The 25,323-nt window shown below is 43.7% G+C and overlaps 1 protein-coding gene across 1 annotated transcript; it reads right to left on the bottom strand.

The window, feature by feature from the left end:
* Positions 1 to 591: 591 nt before the first annotated feature.
* ubald1a (UBA-like domain containing 1a) lies at positions 592 to 24,055 on the bottom strand. The gene is made up of 3 exons (XM_080789811.1): positions 23,725 to 24,055; positions 22,984 to 23,040; positions 592 to 1,017 (listed from the first exon to the last, which is right to left on the bottom strand). The coding sequence occupies exons 1-3, from the start codon at positions 23,830 to 23,832 to the stop codon at positions 658 to 660; spliced, it is 525 nt and encodes a 174-aa protein (XP_080645937.1). The 5' UTR covers positions 23,833 to 24,055; the 3' UTR covers positions 592 to 657.
* Positions 24,056 to 25,323: the final 1,268 nt, after the last annotated feature.

Below are 25,323 nucleotides of genomic sequence, written 5' to 3'. Positions count from 1 at the left end.
CACTAAAAACTGTCTCTGGACACAGAACTCCAGTGGCAGAGAAAGAAACACACATTGGTGGAAAATATGAAGAAAATGAATGAAAATTAAAAGAAAAGAAAAAAAGATTGCTGCCTTTAAACGTTCTTGCTTTGGAGAAGAAGAAAAAAAACAACCCTCACGTAGTATCCTTGGGTGTGAAGATTTGTCTTTTGTTTTTTAGTTCCATAACATTAATCTATGCATTTACTGAGAATAAAAACTAACAAAGATTTCAGTTGCTCTCTTATTACTATGTGTATGTGCGGGTGTGCGTTTCATGATTTATCATTCTTTATATTCTTTTTTTGTATCGTTTTCTGTCTTTTTTTTGTTAAGATGTTTGCATTGGTTTTCCTTCTCTTCTGAAGTGTCCACATTGGTTTTTCTTGGTTTGCGTTTTGCCCTCACCTCTCTCCTTCCCATCCATCCGTCCGCCCATCCGTCCATCCATCTAACCACATGTCCTCCGCTTTTAGAATAGGGAACAGAGTCCCAATCTCCACCCGTATGCACTCCGTCGCAGCTCCCCCCACCCCCATCACCCGAACCCCTCCTACCCACTACCTCCCTCCCTCTCCCTCCCTCTGAGGAGGCGGGGGGTGAGGGGTAGGTAGGTCAGTCCCGTTCGGACTCCCCTCATCTCTCCGCCTCCATCGCCACGCTGCTGGCCTTCTGCTCGGCGCCCGCGTGGGCGTTGACGCTCATGCCCATGGGCGTGGCGGGCCACACTGGGGGGCAGGGGGGCTGCTGCACCTGAGTCCAAAGTCCCTGTTGGAGGTGGTTCTGGGGCTGGGGTTGCTGGTACTGCTGATGTGGGAGCCCCCAGCAGCCCATGCCCAGCTGTGGGGGTGGAGGGGGCGAGGCCGCCATGGAGGCCGCCATGGGGCTGCCGGCCGCGGTGCTGTTGAAGCTCTCGGAGGCTTTGAGGCGGGAGAACATGGTCAGAGCGTCGGGGAAGTTGGGTGGCGTCGCCGGCGTGTTGGCTGGGGTGCACATCTGACGGGGGGGGGGGGAGAGAGAGAGTAATTAGCGTTGGTCCAAGGAACACACTCAAGTCTAGAATAAATGAGCTACAGTTCCCAGACAATTCAACATTCCAAATATGTATAACAAAATGTTTTAATTTACGTGCATAGCAAACCTCCCTTATAGGACAAATATTACAATATTAAAATCGACCCCCACAATTTTGTTTGCACAACTTTGTGCGGAGTTCGGGTGACCAAGTCATAGACCGTGACCTATGCGGACTGCGGAGTATGCGGAAGTGCCGTTTACGCCTGTGCTTTGTGGCAGTAATAAGTCACTGACTTTACCTTTGTGTTTTCAACCCAGCTTTGTGGGTCTTCGGCTACAACAACACAACCTGGCCTGCCCAGCACGGAGTCAGTGGCCAAAAACAAATCCTTGTCTGCCTTCCTTAAAAATGTACAGTTTGTGTGTGCGTGTCTCAATCTGATAGCACTACCACATAGACCGTGTTCTCTAGATGTGAACGTGTCGAAGGCGCACAAGCATCTAGTAGGACAACAATAACATTAAGTTTCTGAACAAATCAAGTTGATAGTGTGTCCCACCCAGAGGACTCCCTAGACATTACAGTCTTCTCCTCTGACCACTTGTTTAACCCTCACTTCCTGCTTCATGTCTAGCGAGGTCTTGCGATGTACTACTACTTTCACTTGCCCACCATGCAGCCACCCACATGGATGTGACACACACACTAAAACACACACAGTAGAGATGAATGCCGCACGTATATGAGAGTATATACTGTACATATACAGTACATATACACCCATGCTTGCATAAGTTCTTGCACCTACAAACACACTCAATTCAATTCACTCAGTAGGCCTACCAACCTTGGCAACGGCATAATGTGTTTTTCCCCAGAATATGTGTCCTGTATGTTCTCACCCCTTTCTGAACTTCCATTGTGCAAGCAATGCTCATTCCACTGCCAACTGTTCCTTCAGTGGGGCGTGCGTGCACGCGTACGTACACACACACACACACACACACACACACACACACACACACACACACGCTAAAAACAACTCGGAAAACAAAAACACTGCCATTTTGCAGGTGAGACAGTATCTGAATAACATGTTTGGCTATTTAAAAATAGTGCGTGCACAGCACCATCATCAACACAATTCCTGCTCCAATGGTCACCTTTCCCTTCTAGAGAACATTCTATTTACGACCAGGAACACAACAAAGTTCCATACTTTACAGGCACCCACACCACACCGCCTCCTGACCTCTCTGAGGAAAGCAATGGGTGGAACAATGACATGTTCAGAGTGCCTCTTTTCTAAAAATAAGAACCAAGGTCCAGAGGTTAAACTTGGACTACACACCTAGCTTAACAATGCAAATGAAAATCACAGCGATCGAGCATGCTCGAGCACAGACCGGGATGCTATGATTTCAGCTGCATTATGGGGAACGAACTGATAACTGAGAGTGGAAGAACTTTATTCAATCATGCATGGGCACATGACGAAGGGACACGTGGTCCCCATTTCACAGTGCGTCCGTGGGGAGCCTGCATTACACGCGTCGTGTCAACTTATCCAAACCCTTAACTTCAGTAGTAGATATGACCAGTAAGACGCGCAAACGCGGGAAGCGAACGCAGCTGAGACCCTGCAGATCATGTCTGTCTGTCTGTCTGTGTGTCTGTCCCGCCGTTACTGTATATGTGGACCTGGCCCCTTTTGTGCCCATATATGGAGCTGAGTGATTTGTTTGCGAACATGATGCAACACACTCCATATTTGGACGTATAGCGGGACAGACAGACACACACACACACACACACACACACACACACACAGACAGACATGATCTGCTAGGTCTCATAGTAAGTGCTCACTGCGTTCGCAATCACTGCGTTCGCAACAACCACATTTCTTTATGACAAAACAATAAAGTGTTGGGATGTCAGAACAGGCCAGCTTGTGGAGTTCTGTCAGGCATGCCCAAATATGGAGTGTTGTGAGGTCAGAACAGGCCAGCTCCATATATGGACACTGGGCAGGGGCCCGGTCCAGAGCCCGGGCAGAGGCCTATTGGGTCGGTTCTGGACAACCGTGGGATCGACCTGCGGTGGTGTGGAACGTGTGTGTTGAATTCTAAGTCGATGGGGCTAGCGGTTCTTTACAGGAGTTACGTGGATTACACACATACGTACAGATACTTGGTGCATATAAATATATATATATATATATATATATATATATATATATATATATATATGAGATGATGATATTCATTCTATTTCTGGTGACTGATACTGCCCTCCTAATATGTGAGGCACCCGTGTCTTTTTTATTACATTTTTCATTTATTAAAAAAATTAAGAAAAAAAGGTGAGAAAGCCTGGAAAGAAATGATTAAAAAAAGGCACCTCGCGTATTAGGAGGGCAGTATCAATTACCAGAAAGATGGCCGGGTGTTTTCAATGAATCTAAAATACCCGGTAGTTAAAATAGTAATAGAATATCAAATATCTAAATATTTGCTCAATCCCAGACGGGTAACACTCGGTTAAAACTGTTGCAATATAATTGGCTGATGAGGGTTTATATCACTCCAGAGAAATTAAATACATTTAGTGCAGATATTCCAGATACTTGTATCAGATGTGGTAAAGACAAAGGTACACTTTTCCATAGTCTGTGGGCATGTCCAAGAGTGAAAGTATTCTGGGAAGAAGTGAGGAGGGAGATTCAGAAGATATTGTCGATAGATATTGAGCTTGCCCTGAAACTGTTTCTATTAGGTCTTTACCCACCTGGCCTTAAGATTCAGAGTAGCGAACAAAGATTTCTAGATTTATGTTTACTACAAGCCAAAAGGGCTATAGCCTTATCGTGGAAAAAGATAGGCAAACCCAGTATTGCTCAGTGGTTTAGGGAGTTATCATTGTGTCTTCCTCTGGAAAGAATTACTTATACATTGAAGAATAAACAGAAGATGTTTGATAAGATATGGGGACGGTTTATCCAATATATTACGGTTAATGATTTATCTTATTTAATGGTGGAAACTGAAACGGTCTAATTGTATTCTCTGCAGCTGTTTGGTCTTGGCCATAAGGACTCTGTTGTTGTTGCCCTTATTTTATTTTATTATACTGTATTTATGTATGTACTGTATGTTCTTGTTTTGCTTTTTGTTTATTTGTTTTTCATTTTAAGTAATTGTATTGTCTGATGTATTATGTATTGTTTTGTTGTATTCTGTTTGTTTAAAAAAATAAAAACCCAATAAATATATTGTTAAAAAAATATATATCTAAATACTGATTAGAGCAACTTAAACTGTCTGTGGTGTTCACAAAAGCCTGACGATAAAATTACCTTATCACACGTGTGTAATTATTAGCCAATAGCCATAATTGACAATAATTTAGGGAGGGACCAATCATTTTTTCAATTAACTTTCTTGCACGTTCTTTGTATAGACATTCAGGACTGGCTTCAAAATACAGAAAAGAAAAAAAAGCAGCCAATAAGGCACCTTTCTGCAACCATCTACAAATAATCATCAGTCACAAATTGTCTGTGATTAATCAGGCGTTCCTGCCCTGTAGGCAGTCTTCATAACAGAACACCATTCCCCTCTTGAGACGGACGTGCACACGCGTGTATGACAGAATTGCATATACAGTAGAACCATGCACTTATTACACGTCTGTGTGCATGTAACTAGATCACCTTGCCCCCTAAGAATGCTGTGATCTGCAGGTCAAACCCAAGGCCTTGTACTGGCTCTATGTGATCTGGCGCGGGCCGGGGGCCCCAGAGTGGTGTCGGGGTGGCACATGGCGGTTGGGTGGTTGTTGTTATGAAAGGAGAGCATGTCCGCGGTGCCCTCTGGGCAGGAAGCGCTGGCTCATGTCTCCCAGGCTGCTTCCTGTGGTAAAGAGACACCCTGGAGCTCTGTGGGTAGAGAGAGCGAGCGACCTCTAATAAAACAACAACCACCTCTCCTTCCTGCTCTTTGGCAGGGCGGGAGGACGGGGTGTCAGGGCTGACGATTCATTGTCCTACAAATAATTGCGATTAACGATTTAATTGGGTTTCTTTTGGCATTGGAAATTGGAAAATTTGCAACAATTACATTTCTGTTTGTCTTTTAGACTTAAGTAATACAAAAGTGTACAGGGCAGATATGAAATAACTGAAATATACCAAGAAATTACTGACCTTTGTATTAATTTTATATTTAAAAAAAAGAAAACTGGCGACAAGCTTACAAGTCACGTAGTGGTGCACTGTAAACTTGTAGATCTGCTATTTCAGCTTTTTATGTACGTATGAACATTTTTCAAGATACACGATTATGACAAAATGATTGCAATATATCTCAAATTATTGCGATTAGACAATTATGTAATAAGTTTGACAATCATACGGGGTTGTTATCAGTTACGACCAGTGGTGATGAGACGTACTCTAGTTCCATCATGTCGATTTTCAATTTTAACATAATACAATGTGCCAGTGTTCCAAACACACAAATCACAATTATTTGTATGATTTGACCGTCAACTAAAATGTCATGATCGAAAAGAGAAGAGCCATCTGAGCACTCTGAAAATGATGGAGGAGAGGCGAGAGGGCGTAAAATCAAGGTACTTTATTCTACAAAGGTTAAAACGCCAACATGTTGCCTTTTATGGTGTTCTGAAGCACCTAGAATGATCCGAGAAGCACCAGCCTACCTTTCAAAACTATTATCGCCTTTGAGCACCTAGTTCATCTCTCTTTGGCTGTTTAAAATGTCATGATCTTGACAACCCCTAGGCACGCTTGCCGTTCTAATGGTTGTAATTCATGTAACCAGACCACCTTGCCCACTAACCGAGTGGTCATTAGACTCCCTTCTGCTCAGTCACTGCAGCTCACCCTGTGAGCGGAAATCCTAAAGCAGGACAACTAATCAGGTAATAATGCAACGTTAGAAGACGTCCTCGTCGTAGACTAGAGGACCCAGTGCTCAGATACTGGAAGACAGGATAGAAGAGCTACCGTCTTAAGAGTAGAGAACTTCCCCTCTGACTTGCTAATCCACTAAACTCAGTTTACACCGTCGGCGTACATACAACTCTACATTTGCTGGGCAACCTACATTTCTAAAAATAGACAATATTGTGCTGCATTAAAATAGACTTTGAAACCTGCCATTAGCTTCGAGTTACAGGGGTGCAACAGCGGATGCACAGAGCCTGGAATCTTCAATCTTCAAATCACATCTGAAGGCTATAATCAAAGGCTGGTACCATCATCCACACAACGAATACAGGCAGGATGCCAACGCACTGCTTAGGCTGTATTATGTACACACATCCTGCCCAAACAAGACCAGTAACCAGTGTGAACACTGAAAAAGACCAAAAGATTCTTGTTGCTACAGCAGGGTATTGTTGTGAGTATGCAGAATAACTGCATATAACTATTGCAATATAACTGCATACCTATTTGGTGCAGTATAACTACAGCATTGCTATTGCTGCTAATACTGTATGAAATACCAAAGTCTCAAAAGGTCATTCACATTGTGCTTTCGAGGACATGTGGTGATGCAGATCGCAGAATGAAAAGCACAGCCAGCCTGCCTCACACACCAGTAATGTGTATGTGTGTGTCTGTCTGCACAAGGGACCTTGGACAGTGTCAGAGACTCAGACAGACAGTATCGACCGGCAGGGAAAAGGATCTCTCAGCCTGTCTGTCTGCCGGTCAATCTGTCTGTCAGCCTCTCATTCTAAAAGGTGGGTGACAGATAGACAGGTAGTCTGTCTGTCACCCAGGTTACCTTTGATCTGCTTTAACTGTCTGTCTACTTCTGTCCATCTCTCCGTCGTTACTCTCACTCTAGCAGATTCAGGTTTTCTTCCAAAAGTGCATTCTAATGGGCTCCATATCCAAAATAGGGATGCCAGGGTCAAAGTAAGCAGACAAAGCAATGCGTTGTGTGGGGTTAACACATTGTACACTTCATGGAAGGGGACTGAAACTCCAGCTCTGGGGCTAAACAGTGAACACTGAGGTAGCCAGTTAACGTCCGTTTCCTGTTTTCTCCAGCTGATACTGTAGAATCTACAGTATATAGATGTAATGCTGGCGCTGCGGGTGCAATAGAGTTATTCATTTACCAACCCTTGTAAATGACAATTAAAGTTTTAGCTGCATTCTATGTATGAGATTTTGTAAATAAAGTGTAAACTTGAAATTTTGCAGCGATAAATCAACCCTCTAATTTCACTGTGTTATCAGATTAACCCTCACTGCTCTTAAGGAGACAGGGAGCATAATGCCAAAGCTGCTAAGACAGCACGTGCACGATCCAAGCTCGGTTGGGTGAAAGCGCACAGGGCACGTGTGCTGCGTTCAGTCACAGTTCATATTTCACTTAAAGAAATGACATGATGTAGTACTGTGGACACATGATTGCAGAACACGCCCAATGTCGCCCATGCATATGTACTGTATACACACAAACACATGGACTGACAGAGAGGAAGACAAGCAATTTTTGAAGATGATGTGATTCATACACATTTTACTGATGCAACGATGAAGTGTTGCCATGGGGACGGCTGTTATGAGGAAGGAGTGCAGATGGAGATGATGGGTTGGCGATGAGAGATAGGAGACTGCTTGTCCGTCTCCCTCTCTATTTCAAGGCCAAGTCATTCTCCCTCCTTCAACTAACTTTCTTTTCTCTAAAAATGTTGATGAGACAGGAAGTGAGAGAGAGGAGAGACACGTCACACGTAAGATGGGACCCGGGTCGTATTCGAACCCGGGTCCTGGCGCACACCAGGTGCATTGTGTTCTGTGCACTGGCTGACTGACCAAACACCCTTAACTTTCTTTTCTCACTTCGCCTACCAGCCCCTCTCGGCATCATTCTCTCACGCGTTCTCAAGTCTTCCCTTTCCCTACATCTGTCTCACTCTCTTATGTCAGTCTTTAGCTCTTCTCTTTCCCTGTGTCTCAGTCTCATGGAACATAAAGGCATTCTTCCTGTTCTACTTCTAAACAGCCCCAAAACAGTAATACCCTCTTCTAAACAACCCAAAAAGCCCCAAAACACCCGTCTGGGGACATTGGGTTGTATCCAAGACAAGGAAACTCCTGGAACGTAAGGGCATTTTGCAAATTGCAAGAGCTGTTTTGGGAATAGGGTTTGGAGTTGGAACAGCTTTAGGGTAAGAGGGGGTTACGGTTAGGGCTATGAGGAATGAATGTAGTCACTGGAAACTAAATGGAAGGACATCCACTATAAACTAATCTCTCTGTGTTTGTTTGTATGGTGTTCGAGTGTGTCCGAAGAGAATGTCATGCTTTTATCTCCAGTATAACCAACAGGAATTCATCAGAGACATCAAGTGAGTGAGTGAGTTTGAAAAGAGAAGTTAGCTTCTGGGCCTCTTTGTATGAGTTTCACTGAGGGCTCTGGTTACCTCCGGTAACCCCAACTGCCCGCCTCGATTTTAACCTTACATCAGCACTGGACACAAACCGCACACTCACATTCTTAGCCCTCCATTCCTCTCTGTCTTGTATTCTCTTTCACGGACAGCGTGGTCTGATTTAAAAAAAGGTTTCCCTGCTTGCCCTATTTCACTCCGTTATCTCTCGTTCCCCTTCGACTTTCTCCGATTTGCTCTCTGCCCGTCTGTTTAACTCTTTCGGTCTCCTTCCATCTTTCTCTTAGTCTTGCGTCCGTCCACTTTGTTCTCAGTTAACTTGGCATCTCCCTTCACCTCCTCACTGTGTAAACTAAAAGGATAAAACACACTGACTGGAAATGACGCACATAAAAACAGCCGCCCCCATTTTTGTCTACCGGTATCTATGTACATACCCCACAGCAGCGGCCAGTGCACGTTGACGTCACAGCCCAGTTCCTTTACACCACCGTTTCTTTCCAGGCATCACATCGTGGTGATAAATGATTTTCTTTTATGCATTTGGGTACCCGTGGGCATGGCAACCCTTCTTCTGCCCCCGTAGCAGATTCCCAACTTGCAGACTAGTCCTAACCTGTTGTCAATGAACAGTTGGTTGAAATAGAGAAATATCCAGAGTTGTAGCATACAATCAGGTCATAAAGACCTTCCCAAAAAGAGAAGGCCTGCTGACTGAGCCATATCTCTGGAGATTGGCTATTCAGTTAAGAAATCCAGTTTCCTGGAATAGCCTACTCTGACACAACAACTGTCGCAAATGCATGTGTGTTCTCAATGGCCATGTCCCTGCAGAAATACAAAAAACATGTGTGTTCTCAATGGCCATGTCCCTGCAGAAATACAAAAAACATGTGTGTTCTCAATGGCCATGTCCCTGCAGAAATACCAAAAACATGTGTGTTCTCAATGGCCATGTCCCTGCAGAAATACCAAAAACATGCTCACATGGTAATTGCTATAGCTATAGTAGTTATTGTCCCTAGGGTGAATAATTGCTATAGCTATAGTATTTATTGTCCTTAGGGTGAATGGTGCTTCACTGTTGCCGTCATCTTCCGGTTGGTACCCATCCTGTCGGCACATGCAGAGCTGCAGGGTTAACGAGACATGGTGAGGAATGCTGGGGAAACACTCAGGCCAACGTTGCATCCTCTCCCCTGCATTCCACTCCCCAAATTGCCAACTGTGGTTATGTGGCTCGTTATCAGTCGGGGTGGGATGTTAGGCTAGGGATGCAAGGAGGAGGTGTTGTGGTTGTAGGTGCCCCCTTAACCACGTAACGCCTCTATATTTTAGTATAGGAAACTTTACTGGGGTCGCCTCTGTACTTGGTCTACTCTTTGTTTCTCTCTACACCAAAATGTTTTGCCAATAAGAGCTGATCTACAAACTCAAACACATTGTGTAGAGCTTGTAGCTCGGTTATACTCTCAGCAAATTTCCCCCCCACAAAATAGAGATGCTAGGGTCCAAGAGGTTAACTCCTTGGTAGCCATGGACGTGATCCCGAAATATTGCCGTCTTTGTAATGGGTGCCAAGGACGTAACGAGGCCAATATTTTCAGGTTTTTTTTAATTAAAATTCTTTAAAAAGAAATTCTATTTTTTTTTCATCCATATTTAGAAAAGTCCTCTAATCTGTTGTACAGGTGATGACATGCACATTACATGCATAATAGAATTACAAATTCTTTCTTACTTTATAATGGGCACTCAGAGCCTAAATTGGTGCCCCGCCCACTGGCGCTTAAACAGTTTTAATTAATGTCGAATTATCATTACACCCTACCAACGACGTCGAGTCTGTGGGGGCTATGGGGCTATAGCCCCCATGAAGAATTAAATAGCCCCTTTTAGCCCCCATGAGGATTTTCGTTGACATTTTATATTAACATTACAGATTTTCTGGGAATTATTGACACTCTGTGACTCTGTCACAGACTGCATACTAGCGTATTTACACATGCTCTGGAATTCCGCCGGCTGTTCAGAGGTGTTAAAAGTACTCAAATGCTAATCGGGTTTCTTTTGTTTTCACCTAGCCAGGTATTATATGCCTACAGTACAGTGCCCATAGGCGGCGGGTGTGTAAGGCAGCAACACTGACACATTCAGCGGAGTGACTGCTGTCTCTGTGCCGTCTGTGAAGAGCCATGAGCCGCGACACCGGGAGGGGCAGCAGTACCCGGCGGTGTGGGTAATCTACACAGACTATAGTGAGACTACACAGTACACTGACTCGAGAAAAGACCCATATCGTCCAAAATAGGCTAATCAGTCGTTGTCTGTGTATAGGCTAATTCATTGGTAAAAGTATGCTAAATAACTCAATTTTAGACCATTTGGGAAATAAATAAATCCGCGGCGGCGATAGTCCCCCCCAACGCAATTCTGTAGCCTGCCCAAAGTACCAGTGAAAACATCAACTTATTTTTTTCCACCGCTGTGGGGGGGGGGGGGGGGGGGGGGGCTGCGGGGAGGCGGGGCTGCGGGTAGCCCCCATGAGGATCATCAGAACTATTCGGTTCTGCACCCTACACTCCTTCCAATAAGCACCGATTCATTTCTTGACCTCTTCTGTGAGGGGCGACTTACCACCCTTAATACACACACACACACACACACACACACACACACACACCTAATAATCCGAAGATACATCCAATGAGCAGATGGAAGCTCTGCTGTTCTCAGCTGACTGTTGGCTTGATGTATGTCAAGCTTTTATCTAATCTAGAGAATGATTAGTACTTCACACTTCCTGTGTGTTGGGCAAATGCTGGCAATTATTTTAAGACTGAATTTCGCTTTGGGGGATAATACAATTTTTATCTGTGTCAAAACTCAAAACGGCTTTAAACATTTTGGGAGCAGTTCCAAAGGTACTGAATTGAGGTAAATGAGTAGAGAAAGAGAAAGAGACAGAGAGGAAGAATCAGGATGAACTATAAAGAGCCACAGACAAAGAGACAGAACTACCGTATGTAGAGAGTGAGTGAAGCACAGGTAGAGAGAGCTAGAGAGCCAGCTGCAGGGATACGAGAGTCTTCGTCAAGAACAAAAAGTGCTGAAACGAAGGGGGAAAAAAGAGATGAATAAAGAAAGATGGAGTGAGAATGAGGGCACAGGGCAGTGGGAGGAGAGGAGTGCATGAAGACTAACTGGACAGCCTGTTAAATCTTTAAACAGGGTCTGCTCCATTGCGTTTCGATGTGCTGTGCACGTGTGTGTGTGTGTGTGTGTGTGTGTGTGTGTGTGTGTGTGTGCGCGCATGCACACGTGCATGTGTGTACTAGCCTAGCAGTTTTAGCTGTGCTTCTTTGTTCTGGTGCTGCAGCTCTGCATGCGGATCATGACTATCCCTCACCTTTCAGACAGGTTCGCACTGCAGCATTAGAGATAAACAATGCTAATCCCCTCATTAATCTGCACGCCATCACTGTCACAACTGTTAATGGCATTGGTGCTTTTCATTGCCTCCCCTGTATCTTCTATCAATACCATGACTACCATTAACTATTGGCGCCAACCTAAATGGAAATACAGGTTCATTACCTACCGATCTCCCAATTTTGTAATGATTTAGTGGTCACGTGCCAATATCATCGTATTGACTGTGGAAATTAGAATTGCAATGCAATGTTGAAAGTAGAGGTGCTCCGATCAGATCAGCCGATATCGGTACCGATCTTGTGTGTAAGGGGAGTAGGACAATTGAATATTTCCAACATTATTATATGTCAAAACTGTTCCTGTGTGTGAGGAGGATGGGGATAATGTTTAGGCCTGTCACAAAGTTGCATAACGATATACTATATATCTGATTGACTTTTATACCACTTAAAATTGTATAAAAATAATCTGTTTGTCCAGGTCGGGTAAATTGCAGATCAAGTCATTTGGCGTGAAAATAGGCCGATCACCGATTGGTGGCCGATCAATCAGAGCACCTAGGCTCTAATTGAAAGATTCTACCGGTTGAGTGGCTGAGTACTTGAATGTCTGATTGAGCAGTGGTAATGCAGGTACATCCCAGAAGCATGATGTATAATAATAATAATAATAATAATAATAAGCATTGGGAAAGCCCTAGCAGCGTTTGAATAAGGCACATACAACCAACTGCCCCACTGTTGCTCACAGTGTCCAAAAATAGAAGACTAGTTGTTCTGTGCAGTTCCATGATACAAAGCAATGGAACTGTTCCCAGTGCAAGGCAGGAGAGCTGTTGTGAAAGAGCACCCATGCTCTTTCACTAATTCCCCAAGATATGCTGCTATGACAACTGAATTTCCCTATTCCCCATCTATATAAACAACATCAAAAACAAAATAATCTCCCTGCGTAGCTCTACCCAGCTGCTGCATGAGTCCTGGTGTGTGTGTGTGTGTGTGTGTGTGTGTGTGTGTGTTTATGTTGTATAGCTCACATGCACATGGTAAGGGTCAATGTTCTCTTGATTTTCCAGTTGAATGTTGATCATTAAACAGACTGTGTGTGTGTGTGTGTGTGTGTTGACACTTTATGAAGACTGTATTTGTGTGAGAGTGCAGAGAGAAAGTGAAAGGAGAGAAGAGGGCAGAATGTTAAAGCAGTGGAGCCAGTTGGGCGTGTGTGTGTGTGTGTGTGTGTGTGTGTGTGTACAGTACACACACGCGAGTGTCACTCAAACAACAAGGTAGTGTTTGGAACTAAGGAAATAGAAATCAAGGCACTCTGCTGGCCAGCGCGGCCTAATTCAGTGTATCATACCCTGAAGAAGGCTGTGCTGGCCGCTACGTGTGGGTTATCCCAGTTTTTTTACTTCTATTATGAACTAGCCACTTCAATAATGGCTTTATAACTTTTTTCAACAGAAGAGTTCTTCATTAGTTGCAAGGTTTCCACCAAAGAGCACCTTCGCTACACTTTCTTTGACCCCAGACGCATTCCATTTTCTGACGGTACTAGTGTTTGGTTTGGGCAACTGCACACGGCACAATGCTAAAAATAACAAACACAACAACGGGTGTACTGTCAGTAGGCCACACCCATCCAGAAAACACAGTTTGGCCTCACAGGTTTGGCCGCGACCCTGCAGCCATCAGAAACTCCCAGCTCTTGTACACACAGAAGAACACACAATATGTATACTTATCTTACATCATGTTGGGGCAGCTCCAATGAGAGAGGCTGATGGTTGGGCGATTTTATGATCACGATATTTTTGTACCAAATACCTTTGACAAATATTTGTTTTAAAACAGCGATGTGTTGTGAGCTTGTAGATTGCCCATTTTCATTTACCACTTTTATTTCTACATATAAACAGGCCTTAAATGATTAAAACCACTTAAATACAGCAATTATGCTAAATCATATTATGATATTCAATTTAATATCAGGATGTCGATATATTATGGAGATATTGGCGAGCTCCTCCAGACGTCACAACACAAACACAGTAACACACATTTGTCAAGAGTGCCTGTTCTCATTTCCTCAGCCCCAGGCCTGCACTACGTGACGACTCTGTGAAACCGAATCCAACTGAACTGCTTATAAACACATCTGGTCCTCGCAGAAAAACCCACAGATTTCCACTGACAGCGTGTTTTGTGCATGTTCTTACAGTATGCTTTACCATTTATGAGGTCCAGGTTTCGTAAGAAAATTGTACAAAGTGAGCACATTTAGTCAGTCCTCACTTCAACTGAGTGTTTAGACACTCAACTGCGGGTTAAAAGTTGGGGATTAGGGAAATAAAGCACCTAGTCTAAATGAATGGATGGTCCTTTGATGGTGTAGTAATGAGTGTGCGTGCATGCGTGTGTGTGTGTGTGTGTGTGTGTGTGTGTGTGTGTGTAGTGTCGTGTAAGTGTCGTGTGTACCTGGAAGAGCTACACCAGGAAATACATGGGACAGCATTCTGGAACACGCTGTAAGCACTATACAGACCTAACCTCTACAGATGTGGCTGACTGCTTGGCAGACTGGACACACACACAAACACTACTATTTGTTGTGTAAACACATACGCAAAAACCTGAGACCATGATGCAATTGAGAATTTCACATACAGTCCGAATCGCAGTACATAATACAAATGAAAGTTCAGCTCATTCCAAATGTTAATAGGGCTGCTGTGTAATTTTGAGGAGTCGTCCACTGAGGGACAGGAGACCTCTTGTTCCTGATCTTACTGGAACACAACGCATGCCTGTGCTGACTCAAAGTCATTATATCTCCCTGCTGGTCAAATACCTGGCATTGCCCTGGAATTAGCCTCTTCTATACCGTCAGCCTCTCTCTCTCTGTCTCTGTCTGTTTCTCTCTTCCTCCCCTTGGTCCACTGGCCCTCTGCCTTGGCCGACCCTGCCTCTTGCCTAATGGCCCTCTGCTCTCCTGTTTTTGTTTTTTTGTACTCAAAGCTTTTCAGTACTCACTTTTCCTATCAGTTACCCCTGTTCACATCTGCCTGCCTGTCCATCCCATCTGTCTGTCGCTGCGGTGCAATGGTGGAGGGATAGAGGTCGAGACAGCCAGGGAGGAATGAGAGCAGACATTCACCCGTGTTCTCATATGATTTATGGCACTAATTATACCTCTGCTCTTCTGCACACACATACAGTATGCATACTCAGAGGAACGCACAGACACAGTACTGTACACACATAGACGACATACACACACTTTTAGCGACATTACCTGTGAGTTTGTGAGTGTGTGTGTGTGTGGTGCACATGTTCTAGCTTTGTCTTGGCAGAGGTTTAGGACTTCCAACACTCTTGTTTTTAAAAGCCACGCCCGGACTGCAAAACCACACACTCCTAGTTACCAGTAACAACTGTAGTCCTGCATCCCCACTCCACTGTTCACTCCCATTCACCCCCCTGTTTGGGGTTATTCACGGTGCCGGGAAACAGACATACAACCTTGTGTCGGCTTTTATATGAATGCCCTGCAGCACTACCCAATACTGCCTCACTGACGTCACTTGATGCTGTAATCACCCCCCTTCCCCTCCCCAATTGATTCATTCACTTCGGAATGACCGACTTACTGAATTAGTCTGCCCGATTGGATGACTGAATGGCACACTATGCCAGTCACAACCCACAGTTCCATGCCCGTCAATGGTGTAGTGGTTAAAATGCCCCCCTCTGAAGCATAATTATGTAACTATGTTGGTCTAGGATCAAATACCACCATAGCCTTTTTGTCTACCGCGTCTCCCTCACAGCTTTCTGGTCTAGTCTACTTTAAAAAAAAAAAAAAAAAACTACACAGTTATGCAAACGTGACTCACTCTACTTAAAATAATAAAATACAAAAAGGAACAATAGATCAGTTTCTCAAACATTTTGATGTCAAGGACCCCCAAACTTGTATGTATTTGGCAGTAGACCAACATCTGAAACGATTTTGTGCCAGGGAACCCATAAAAGATTATTTGCGTTGTTAAGAATTATGTGACGCATTGTGAGCTTGTACAACTTGAAATTCTTCCTCATAAAACAGATTTTTATTCTATTATTAACTAATTTGGATGGGAACCTCCTGAAACCCCATCAAGGGTTACCCAGGCCAGACCCCACTTTGAGAACAACTGCAATAGAGAACAATAGGAAAAAGTGTGATATCTATCTATAAATGCACCACATCTGTCTGTACGTCTACGTGTCGTGTATACGGCTGTGATGCACATAACTCGAGAACCGTTCTCCCCACCGACTTCAAATTCAACACACGCATTCCACACCCCCACAGGGAGTGCAGTGCCCAGTGTCGCAGACCCTGCCATGCCCATGCTCCATATATGGAGCTGGCCTGTTCTGACATCACAATACTCCATATTTGGACATGCCTGACACAGAAGTGGGCATGCCTGACAAAGAACTCCATATATGGGCATAGAGTTGGCCTGTTCTGACATCACAACACTTCATATTTGGGCATGCCTGACACAGAACTCCATATATAGGAATAAAGGGACACAGAGAGACAGATGGTCCTCTGACACAGACACAGGTATTGCATAGGCGGGTTCCATCGTTACCGACCGGAGCTCTACAGCCGGCCACCAGTCTAGTATAATAGAATTGGGGTAAGCAGTCAGCACTCAGCAGCAGTACTGCATAGACTCAGACAGAGCTGGATGTAAATGACTGGTTTGAACCCTGCTTGTGACTTGTGTCGCATGGCCTCACCCTCGCTCTTCTTCTCTCCCTCGTCTATTTCCCCTCTCTCTCTGCTGTAGGATCTCATAACAAAAGCAGAAACATCCTAAAAATAATGTCTTACAGTACATAATGTAGGCCATGCTGGGGATGTGTTCAGCGGCAGCAAAACGTTGAAACAGGACTTCTGAAGAGGGGATACTGGATCTAGCTACTAAAGATGGTACTAATCAACACAACACACTTTCAGATCAATGTGATTACAAATGTGTACCCACAGACTTTGTACCGTTTTCCAGATTACTCCCAGGGTTTAAATGTTTCAGGTTTCAGGTGCTTAGCTTGTTCACATGGTATGATCTGTCAGTGATGTTTATTGGTTGTGGTCCATGGCCCACATACAGATATGTTAGTAATATGCACTTATCCATGTCCTTGCACAGACACATACACAAATCTCCTCTGCCCAAGGCTGAAACTGAAATGTGTCTGTTATTATGCACAGACATACAGAGAGACACACATGCACACACACGTCTCCAACATCCAATGTTGAAATGTTAAATATATGCTGTTACTAAACGGATGACCACACGTACAGTAAAAGCTTAACCCTGAGAGACTGACTATCTATTTTTTAAAGTGCAGAGTTGACCGAGTATCTATTTTTTTAGTTAAATTAGAATTGAGGACTCGGAGTCGCACGCACGCACGCACGCACGCACGCACGCACGCACGCACGCACGCACGCACGCACGCACGCACGCACACACACACACACACACACACACACACACACACACACACACACACACACACACACACACACACACACACACACACACACACACACACACACACACACACACACACACACACACACACACACACACACACACACACACACACACACACACACACACACACACACACACACACACACACACACACACACACACACACACACACACACACACACACACACACACACACACACACACACACACACACACACACACACACACACACACACACACACACACACACACACACACACACACACACACACACACACACACACACACACACACACACACACACACACACACACACACACACACACACACACACACACACACACACACACACACACACACACACACACACACACACACACACACACACACACACACACACACACACACACACACACACACACACACACACACACACACACACACACACACACACACACACACACACACACACACACACACACACACACACACACACACACACACACACACACACACACACACACACACACACACACACACACACACACACACACACACACACACACACACACACACACACACACACACACACACACACACACACACACACACACACACACACACACACACACACACACACACACACACACACACACACACACACACACACACACACACACACACACACACACACACACACACACACACACACACACACACACACACACACACACACACACACACACACACACACACACACACACACACACACACACACACACACACACACACACACACACACACACACACACACACACACACACACACCCTCTCCCAGCACCTCATCCAGCATGCTGCTGTCCAGAAATCCACAGTGTTATCTGACTTAATGGTTATATCGGTGTGTGAGGTTGCAGCCTGGCAGAGCGATTACAGAGACAGAAAAGGTCACACAGGTTTCTCCATACCCCCCACACATGCATCTGTCAACAGATCAGTCCTGTCCATGTGTTTGAGCAAGACCCCCCTGTTGTGACAGGACTCTCTTTGTAATTCACACTCTGCAGCATAACATTAATGTGTCCTCTATTTCAGTGGTTTTCAACCAGTGGTCCGGGGACCACCAGTGGTCCTTGAAGGGGTTCCAGGTGGTCCCCAGCTAAATGATGGAGAGTTGGTAACCTCATCGATCTTTCACTCTTGAGAGTGTAAAATGAAACCAAATGTCCATTTGGTTTTATTTTACACTCTCAAGAGTTAAATTATCTACATCTGCATTAATTAATTCACACATTTTGGTCAACATTTTCCCGTTGTCTCTCCTATGGTACCATAGGTATAGGAGAACAAGTGCTAAAGCATGGAATTGTGGAAAACCTTTATCCAACGATAACAAAATATCCCTTAATTTTGGGTCTGCGAGGCTAAATGTCAAATACCGAATAAATAAATCGGCCATATGTAAAGGGTTGAAAACTATTATGCATTCACTGCCACTGTGCCACAGCTGGATTTTTGTATTAATTTATAATTATTTTTAATATTATATTATATATTTTGGAAGACAGCTCCATCTTAATAAACTAAAGTTAAATTATTTTGCACAATCAGCAGACACTCTTTATCTCGCTGAGCGTGATGCATTCACCCGAGTTATTGAGGGCAAATAATTTAGTGTGATAAATATTCACCAACGCTGCTACAACCTTATCATAGGGGGAAACACTCATGGTCAGTTTATCACTGGGTCTTTTAAATAATGCTGTTGTCATTTTTGCAGACCTAAAATTCTGGGCGGAGTACTAATAACCACAGACTAGAACACTGAGTTACTGTGTCTTGTCTTCCTGCATAGAAGACGCCCAGTTCACACCTTGGAAACAGAACAAGCAGTTACAGCATTGATGCGGAGATAGAGAGAGAGAGAGAGAGAGAGAGAGAGAGAGAGAGAGAGAGAGAGACAAAAGTGGAGAGGATATTACCGTAAGTAGGTGAAGTGGGAAAGACGAGAGAGACATAAAAAGGGAGTAGTAATCGGGTAGAATGCTGCCCTTACACAAAAAGGGCCCATTTTGCCACCTCTTTCTTTTGAGCCCCTTTCACATACTTTCAGAATGCACTGCAGTATGGTATGGTACCGTTTGTTGTAAGGCCAGGGAGAGAGAGAGGATAGGACTGGAGAGAAGAGGTGTGGTTGGAATGAGTATAATGTACATGTTGTCCTCTGTCCTGGCCAGATGACGGTGATGGCCATCTGATTAAGACATCTGTCACACGCTCATACTGTCTCACTGCTGAATTATTTTATTAATATTTATATAATAATAATAATTAATAATAATACCATAAGTTTCTATTATTATATATAATTATCATTGTAACAATAAAGTGAGCTTTGTTGACCGTCTTCATAAATACATAGATATAGACACTGAGAGACCTAATCTGAAACATCACCACATGCGAGAGAGTGCGCCTCCCTGGCATGCGTACATGAACACTAATATATTACAGACTCTAAAATGCATGTCTGTGCAAAGGCTACATTTTGTTTGGGCGGAATGGGCGCACCAGACGCTCTGGGATTTAGAGAGCAAATATACAAATGGTGAGTGAGTGGGCGAGCTAGCCAGAGCATTTTAACTTCAAGTATTGCTGGGTATAAACATTTAACACGCCATGCAAAGACAGTTAATGAGTGTGTGTGTGTGTGTGTGTGTGTGTGTGTGTGTGTGTGTGTGTGTCTATAGTTAAGGTCGTGTGTGTGTGTGTGTGTGTGTGTGTGTGTGTGTGTGTGTGTGTGTGTGTGTGTGTGTGTGTGTGTGTATATACAATTATTTTTCATATTTGTCGTCAATGTCGTGTCTGACAAGTGCTAGTGTGATTTTGGTCACGATACAAAACTACAGTACACTGGTACACCAGGAATGCAATCTGCATGCAACATATTGTATTAGGAATATTAAGTGATCTCTTTAACAATACTATATGGACTGTAATAACATTCATGATGCCTTACACGGCCATGTGGCTTTACAGGTTATACAATTATTTTGTGTGTTTTGCGCAGGCGTGCATTATGTGTGTTGTACTGTGTTGCAATGTGTGTCCTAAACTAAAAAACTACTGAGTTGTAATTTACTAAAGAATACAGATCTGATACCAGTATCAATGTGGGAATGATACCGATACTGCTAACATTGAATCATAACAAGTTTAATAACTTGTTAACAACAATATCAATCATATACTGTAATATGAGTTTGTTTTTAAACACACTGGTTTTGGTTCAGTACACACTATTTAATTCACCTGCACTTGCAAGTGTGCAAGTGCAGCTGAATTAAATGGTTAATTAACCCAAATACTAACCCTAATTCAGACTATCGAACAAAATATCGACAGATGAAGCGACAGATTGATGGGGAGAAAGAGCAGAAAACATATGGGAAAGAAATGGGAAACAGTAGAGACACAGAGATAGAGACAGAGATGGGATACAGGGATTTACAGACAGAAAGAGAAGAGATGGGATACAGGGATTTACAGACAGAAAGAGAAGAGATGGGATACAGAGGAAAGAGAAATGCCTAATGTATGCTTCATCGTATCACAGTGCTCTTTGCCTAAATAACGGAAATCAGTTCTTTTTGACGATACTGCCGTGAGACAAAGGATAAATTAGGCTTACGGGTGACAGCCACAGAGCAGTGGAGATCAAGAGAGACAGAGTAAGAGAGTGTTAAGAGGGCAAGAGAGATAGAGAAAGCACACAAGAGAGAGAGAGAGAGAGAGAGAGAGAGAGAGAGAGAGAGAGAGAGAGAGAGAGAGAGTTACGAGAGCGAGAGCAAAGTGGATTAGGTCTGTATACCAGGCAGTGCCGTGGCCCTGATAAGCCAGCAAGGCTTTCGACATTGCTAGCCTACTACACTGTTGCTGAGTTGAGTCACACACACACACACACACACACACACGTGTATGCACACCAAACACAAATGCAATACATGCAAAGAGTCTAAGGTCATACTTGCGATGTGTGTCTGAGGCTGAGTGTACACACAGTTTTGTTTACAGAGTCAAAATTGCAAACATCTGAATTGTTTAATAAACCTGTCGTCTCTCTCACACACACACACACACACACACACACACACACACACACACACACACACACACAGTGTGTACCTACAGTATTGCTTGTGTACATAAAAGCTTAGCCATCATGTTTTTGACGCAGGATAGGTCATCCCTGAGCTAATTGTACTTCATTCTGTATATTCAAGTAATTGCAGGTGGGACGCTTGCTTCCGGGGCTAAATCAGAGACTAAGCCTTTGTTTGCAGGGCAACGGGTGACAAAGGATGGTCTGTGCTATAGCTGCCCTGCGATAAGACAACAATAACATTCAATAATTTGCCAGAATATTTCTGTGTGCAGAATGACGTCAATGATGTACTAAATGCTGCAAGCAATGCAATAAATGTACTCATGTCACAATGAGATGAACAATAAAAACCCCTCTTGTGTTTCTACCACCGTCTCCCTCTTTCTTCAATAACACATAACTAAAATGTCATGTTTGATGTCATACTTTGACAGCATGCACTGCACACACAGAAAAGGCTACCTGACAAAGACAAAATGATCAAGCATTTTGCCCAAATCCCTGACAATGACAACACAACGGTCCATTCCAGAAGTAAGCTGCTTCTAGATGCTACAACTCACACAGCTACATTACGTGCCAGTTTGCTGCCAATGCGGCATTAAAAACAATATTGTCCACGGTTTGTTTCAGCCACTGTTTGAATGTTGGTGTCAACCTCTACCCCATCCAAGGATTTATTGATCCCTGAGGGAGGAAATTGGTCATCTACTGTTAACAGCAGTAATGTTCCAGAAGCAATGCTGCCATATTAATGGATTACAGCTGCTTGTATGGCTTGTTTCAAAAGGCAGCTGCCCCCCTTTCCAGGAAAGTCTTTTTTGCTTCCCTAGAAAAAAGAAAACATTAAAAAGGGGCCCTTTCTTCCTTTTTAGTCCCACAATTGATCAAATGTAGAGGTTTCCCCTCACCGCTCAATTAAATGCAATTTTCAATATACTACACTTCTACTGCCAATAATAATAATAATAATAAGTGGGTCAATTCTGAGAATCCCACCATTCTCCCCTTGTGCTTCAGTCAGTCAGTGTGTGTGTGTGTGTGTGTGTGTGTGTGTGTGTGTGTCTCTCTCTCTCTCTCTCTAAACTACGTCTGCCTGTGTGTTTATTTCTGGAAGGTCTCACTCACAACATGGCGGACATGTGCTTCTTTGTTATTGTTGCCACAACATCATTCTCGACCAGTGCGTGCTTGTCTTTACCGTTCACTTCATAATGACAGCTACAACAAAGCTGGCTTGTGATATGAATGGGTTGGCATTTTTTTTTGCTATCTATCAAAACAGGTCAACAATAAATTAGGGTAACATACGTAATGATTTCATCCCATACAATAACTCACCATTTGATGATGTCCGTATGGGATATTTGTTTCTTGAAAAAAGGCACTGAGGGCGGTCTATAATAAACAAACAAAACAAACAAAGGTTACCAACATTTTAATCCAACACACGTGATACTGATAGTTGGCATAATTGGACCAACGATCAAGAGAGGCTAAACAGCGTGAACACCAACGTTGTTCATGTGTTTATAAACGTCAAAAATATCTTATTTTCAGTTTGCAGACTAAACACTTTGTGGGCTGCTATATAATAGTCAATACAAAGCAAAGCAGCGGTCATCTTTATTGCATAACAGCATTTGCAGTCATGTGGCGGATTATACTACCGGTATTTAATCTGGAGTCAATTATAATTGGATACGGGGGTTTATTTTGTAAATTTTTCACTGTCAGCCTTAAGCCACGGCAAGGCACGCATCATCATTCAAATAAACGAGAACTAGACTTCATCATTTAAATACCTAGTCGGCTCATATACAACAAATAATACATTATTTATTTAACGGGTAAAGTAAAAAGACTACTGGCTGGCAATGAATGACAGGGCGAGTTCCAGACATAAACATTAAACCTATCATTTATACTTCGTAGTGTTGCCGTGTTGCTTCGCTTGCCCCCCCCAACCAAAAGAATAACAGATCTACAAGCTGACAACGCGTCGCCAGTGGGACGCGTTGTCAGCTTGTAGATCTGTTATTTTTTTGGCAAGCGACACCCGGGTGCATCGTCCGTCCTCACCTCGAACTGCCAATGTGCCGCTTGCAGGAGCTGCTTCGCCTGGTCTGCGGCACAACCCGCCGTCAGGACGAACTGGTTGATCATCACTTGATGTTTAAGTTCATCCATGTTTTTGTCAGACCCAAGGCGTGTGTCTCCTCTCTAACCCGCGGCTGGCTAGTAGCGTGGCGTCCTCCTGCTAAAATCCCCGTCTTCTTTCTCCGAGTTTTTTCCAATTCCTCCTCTCTCTCTATCTCTCTCTCTCTCTCTCTCTCTCTCTCGGTTTTCTGTGTCTCAGTCGTCGTCCACCATTAGAGCCGGTTGAGCAAACACAAATATTTACTGTAGGAGCGGTAGTGGAAGGCGGCCCCCGTGTGTTTGACTGGCAGCAGGCTGCAGCCAATGAGGCCCCTCGCCTCATTGGCTGCAGCCTGCTGCCGGGACTTGGAGTTCTGCGGCCCGAGCGTCGTGGATCGCGGAATCTTTGGCAGCTCAAGTGCGAGACTGTTTAATAATGTGTATTGACGTCTTAAATGCGACGCGCGTATCACCCACGTGTATGCGCTCAAATATTGTTGTTAGTATACGCTTGGAATGGTCGGATAGGAGCCACATCTCCACTTTGAGGCGTCCGTGACACGGTTTGTTTTGGACTACACCTCCCATGGGCACTCGCTTTGTTTGTGGCGTTCTAGAAGGAAGAGTTTTGTGAATGACGGGTGCTCTCGTCCAATTCCCATGCGCGCTGTGTCACTATGTTGCCAAATATGGTAAACAAATCCACCGTCGCCAATTACATCTCTCCATGTTAGAATTAGGGACAGACGATCACAGAGTGCATTGACAAGCCACATGGCTGCGCATTTCTCCTTCAATATATCCAATAGTACACTACACTAGGCTACATGTCTACCGTTGTCACTTGTCAGTCACATCCGTTTCGGGTGACCGGTGACATTTACAATGTTATTCTCTTTCTCTGACTGTTGCTTATAGGCGAATATTCGTCTGGGTATAAAATAAAAGCCACACTACTGACTACTCCACGGATCACTTAATGGCCTATTTAACAATTAACGTAACAATAGGCTAGCTATGGAGTAGAATTCAAATAGTAGGCTAATGACAATCATCAATGTCATTGACGTGAAAAAGGCACTGTTTATCTCACTGTATATTATCTCACTATATATATATATAATATATATACATACATACATACTACATACACGCCTGCGAAGGTTTAAATATATATTAGAGGAGCAGAAGCTGAGACATACAGTAAATGGATGTCTCAGCCATCAATGCACCGCTTTGAATTGTGGGTAACTGGATACTGTAAACATCCTCTATTGAACAGCACGTTTATGGATCGTGTGTGTGTGTGTGTGTGTGTGTGTGTGTGTGTGTGTGTGTGTGTGTGTGTGTGCGTGTGTGCGTGTGTGAGAGAAGAGAGACACCTGCTGGTGATAGGTAAAAGGTACTGGTTTAACTTTAGGTCATGATGTCTACATGAAATGAATGGCAGTTGAATTAATGCAGAATGCAGTTTCTCCCGATTTCATGTTCATTAACATCAACATTTTAATGAATAAAACTATTTTAATCCAAAAAAAATCA

Source organism: Protomyctophum bolini (genome assembly GCF_963924005.1).
Source record: "Protomyctophum bolini genome assembly, chromosome: 18".
NCBI classification, from domain to species: domain Eukaryota; kingdom Metazoa; phylum Chordata; class Actinopteri; order Myctophiformes; family Myctophidae; genus Protomyctophum; species Protomyctophum bolini.
This window is presented reverse-complemented; position numbering and strand designations above follow the sequence as displayed.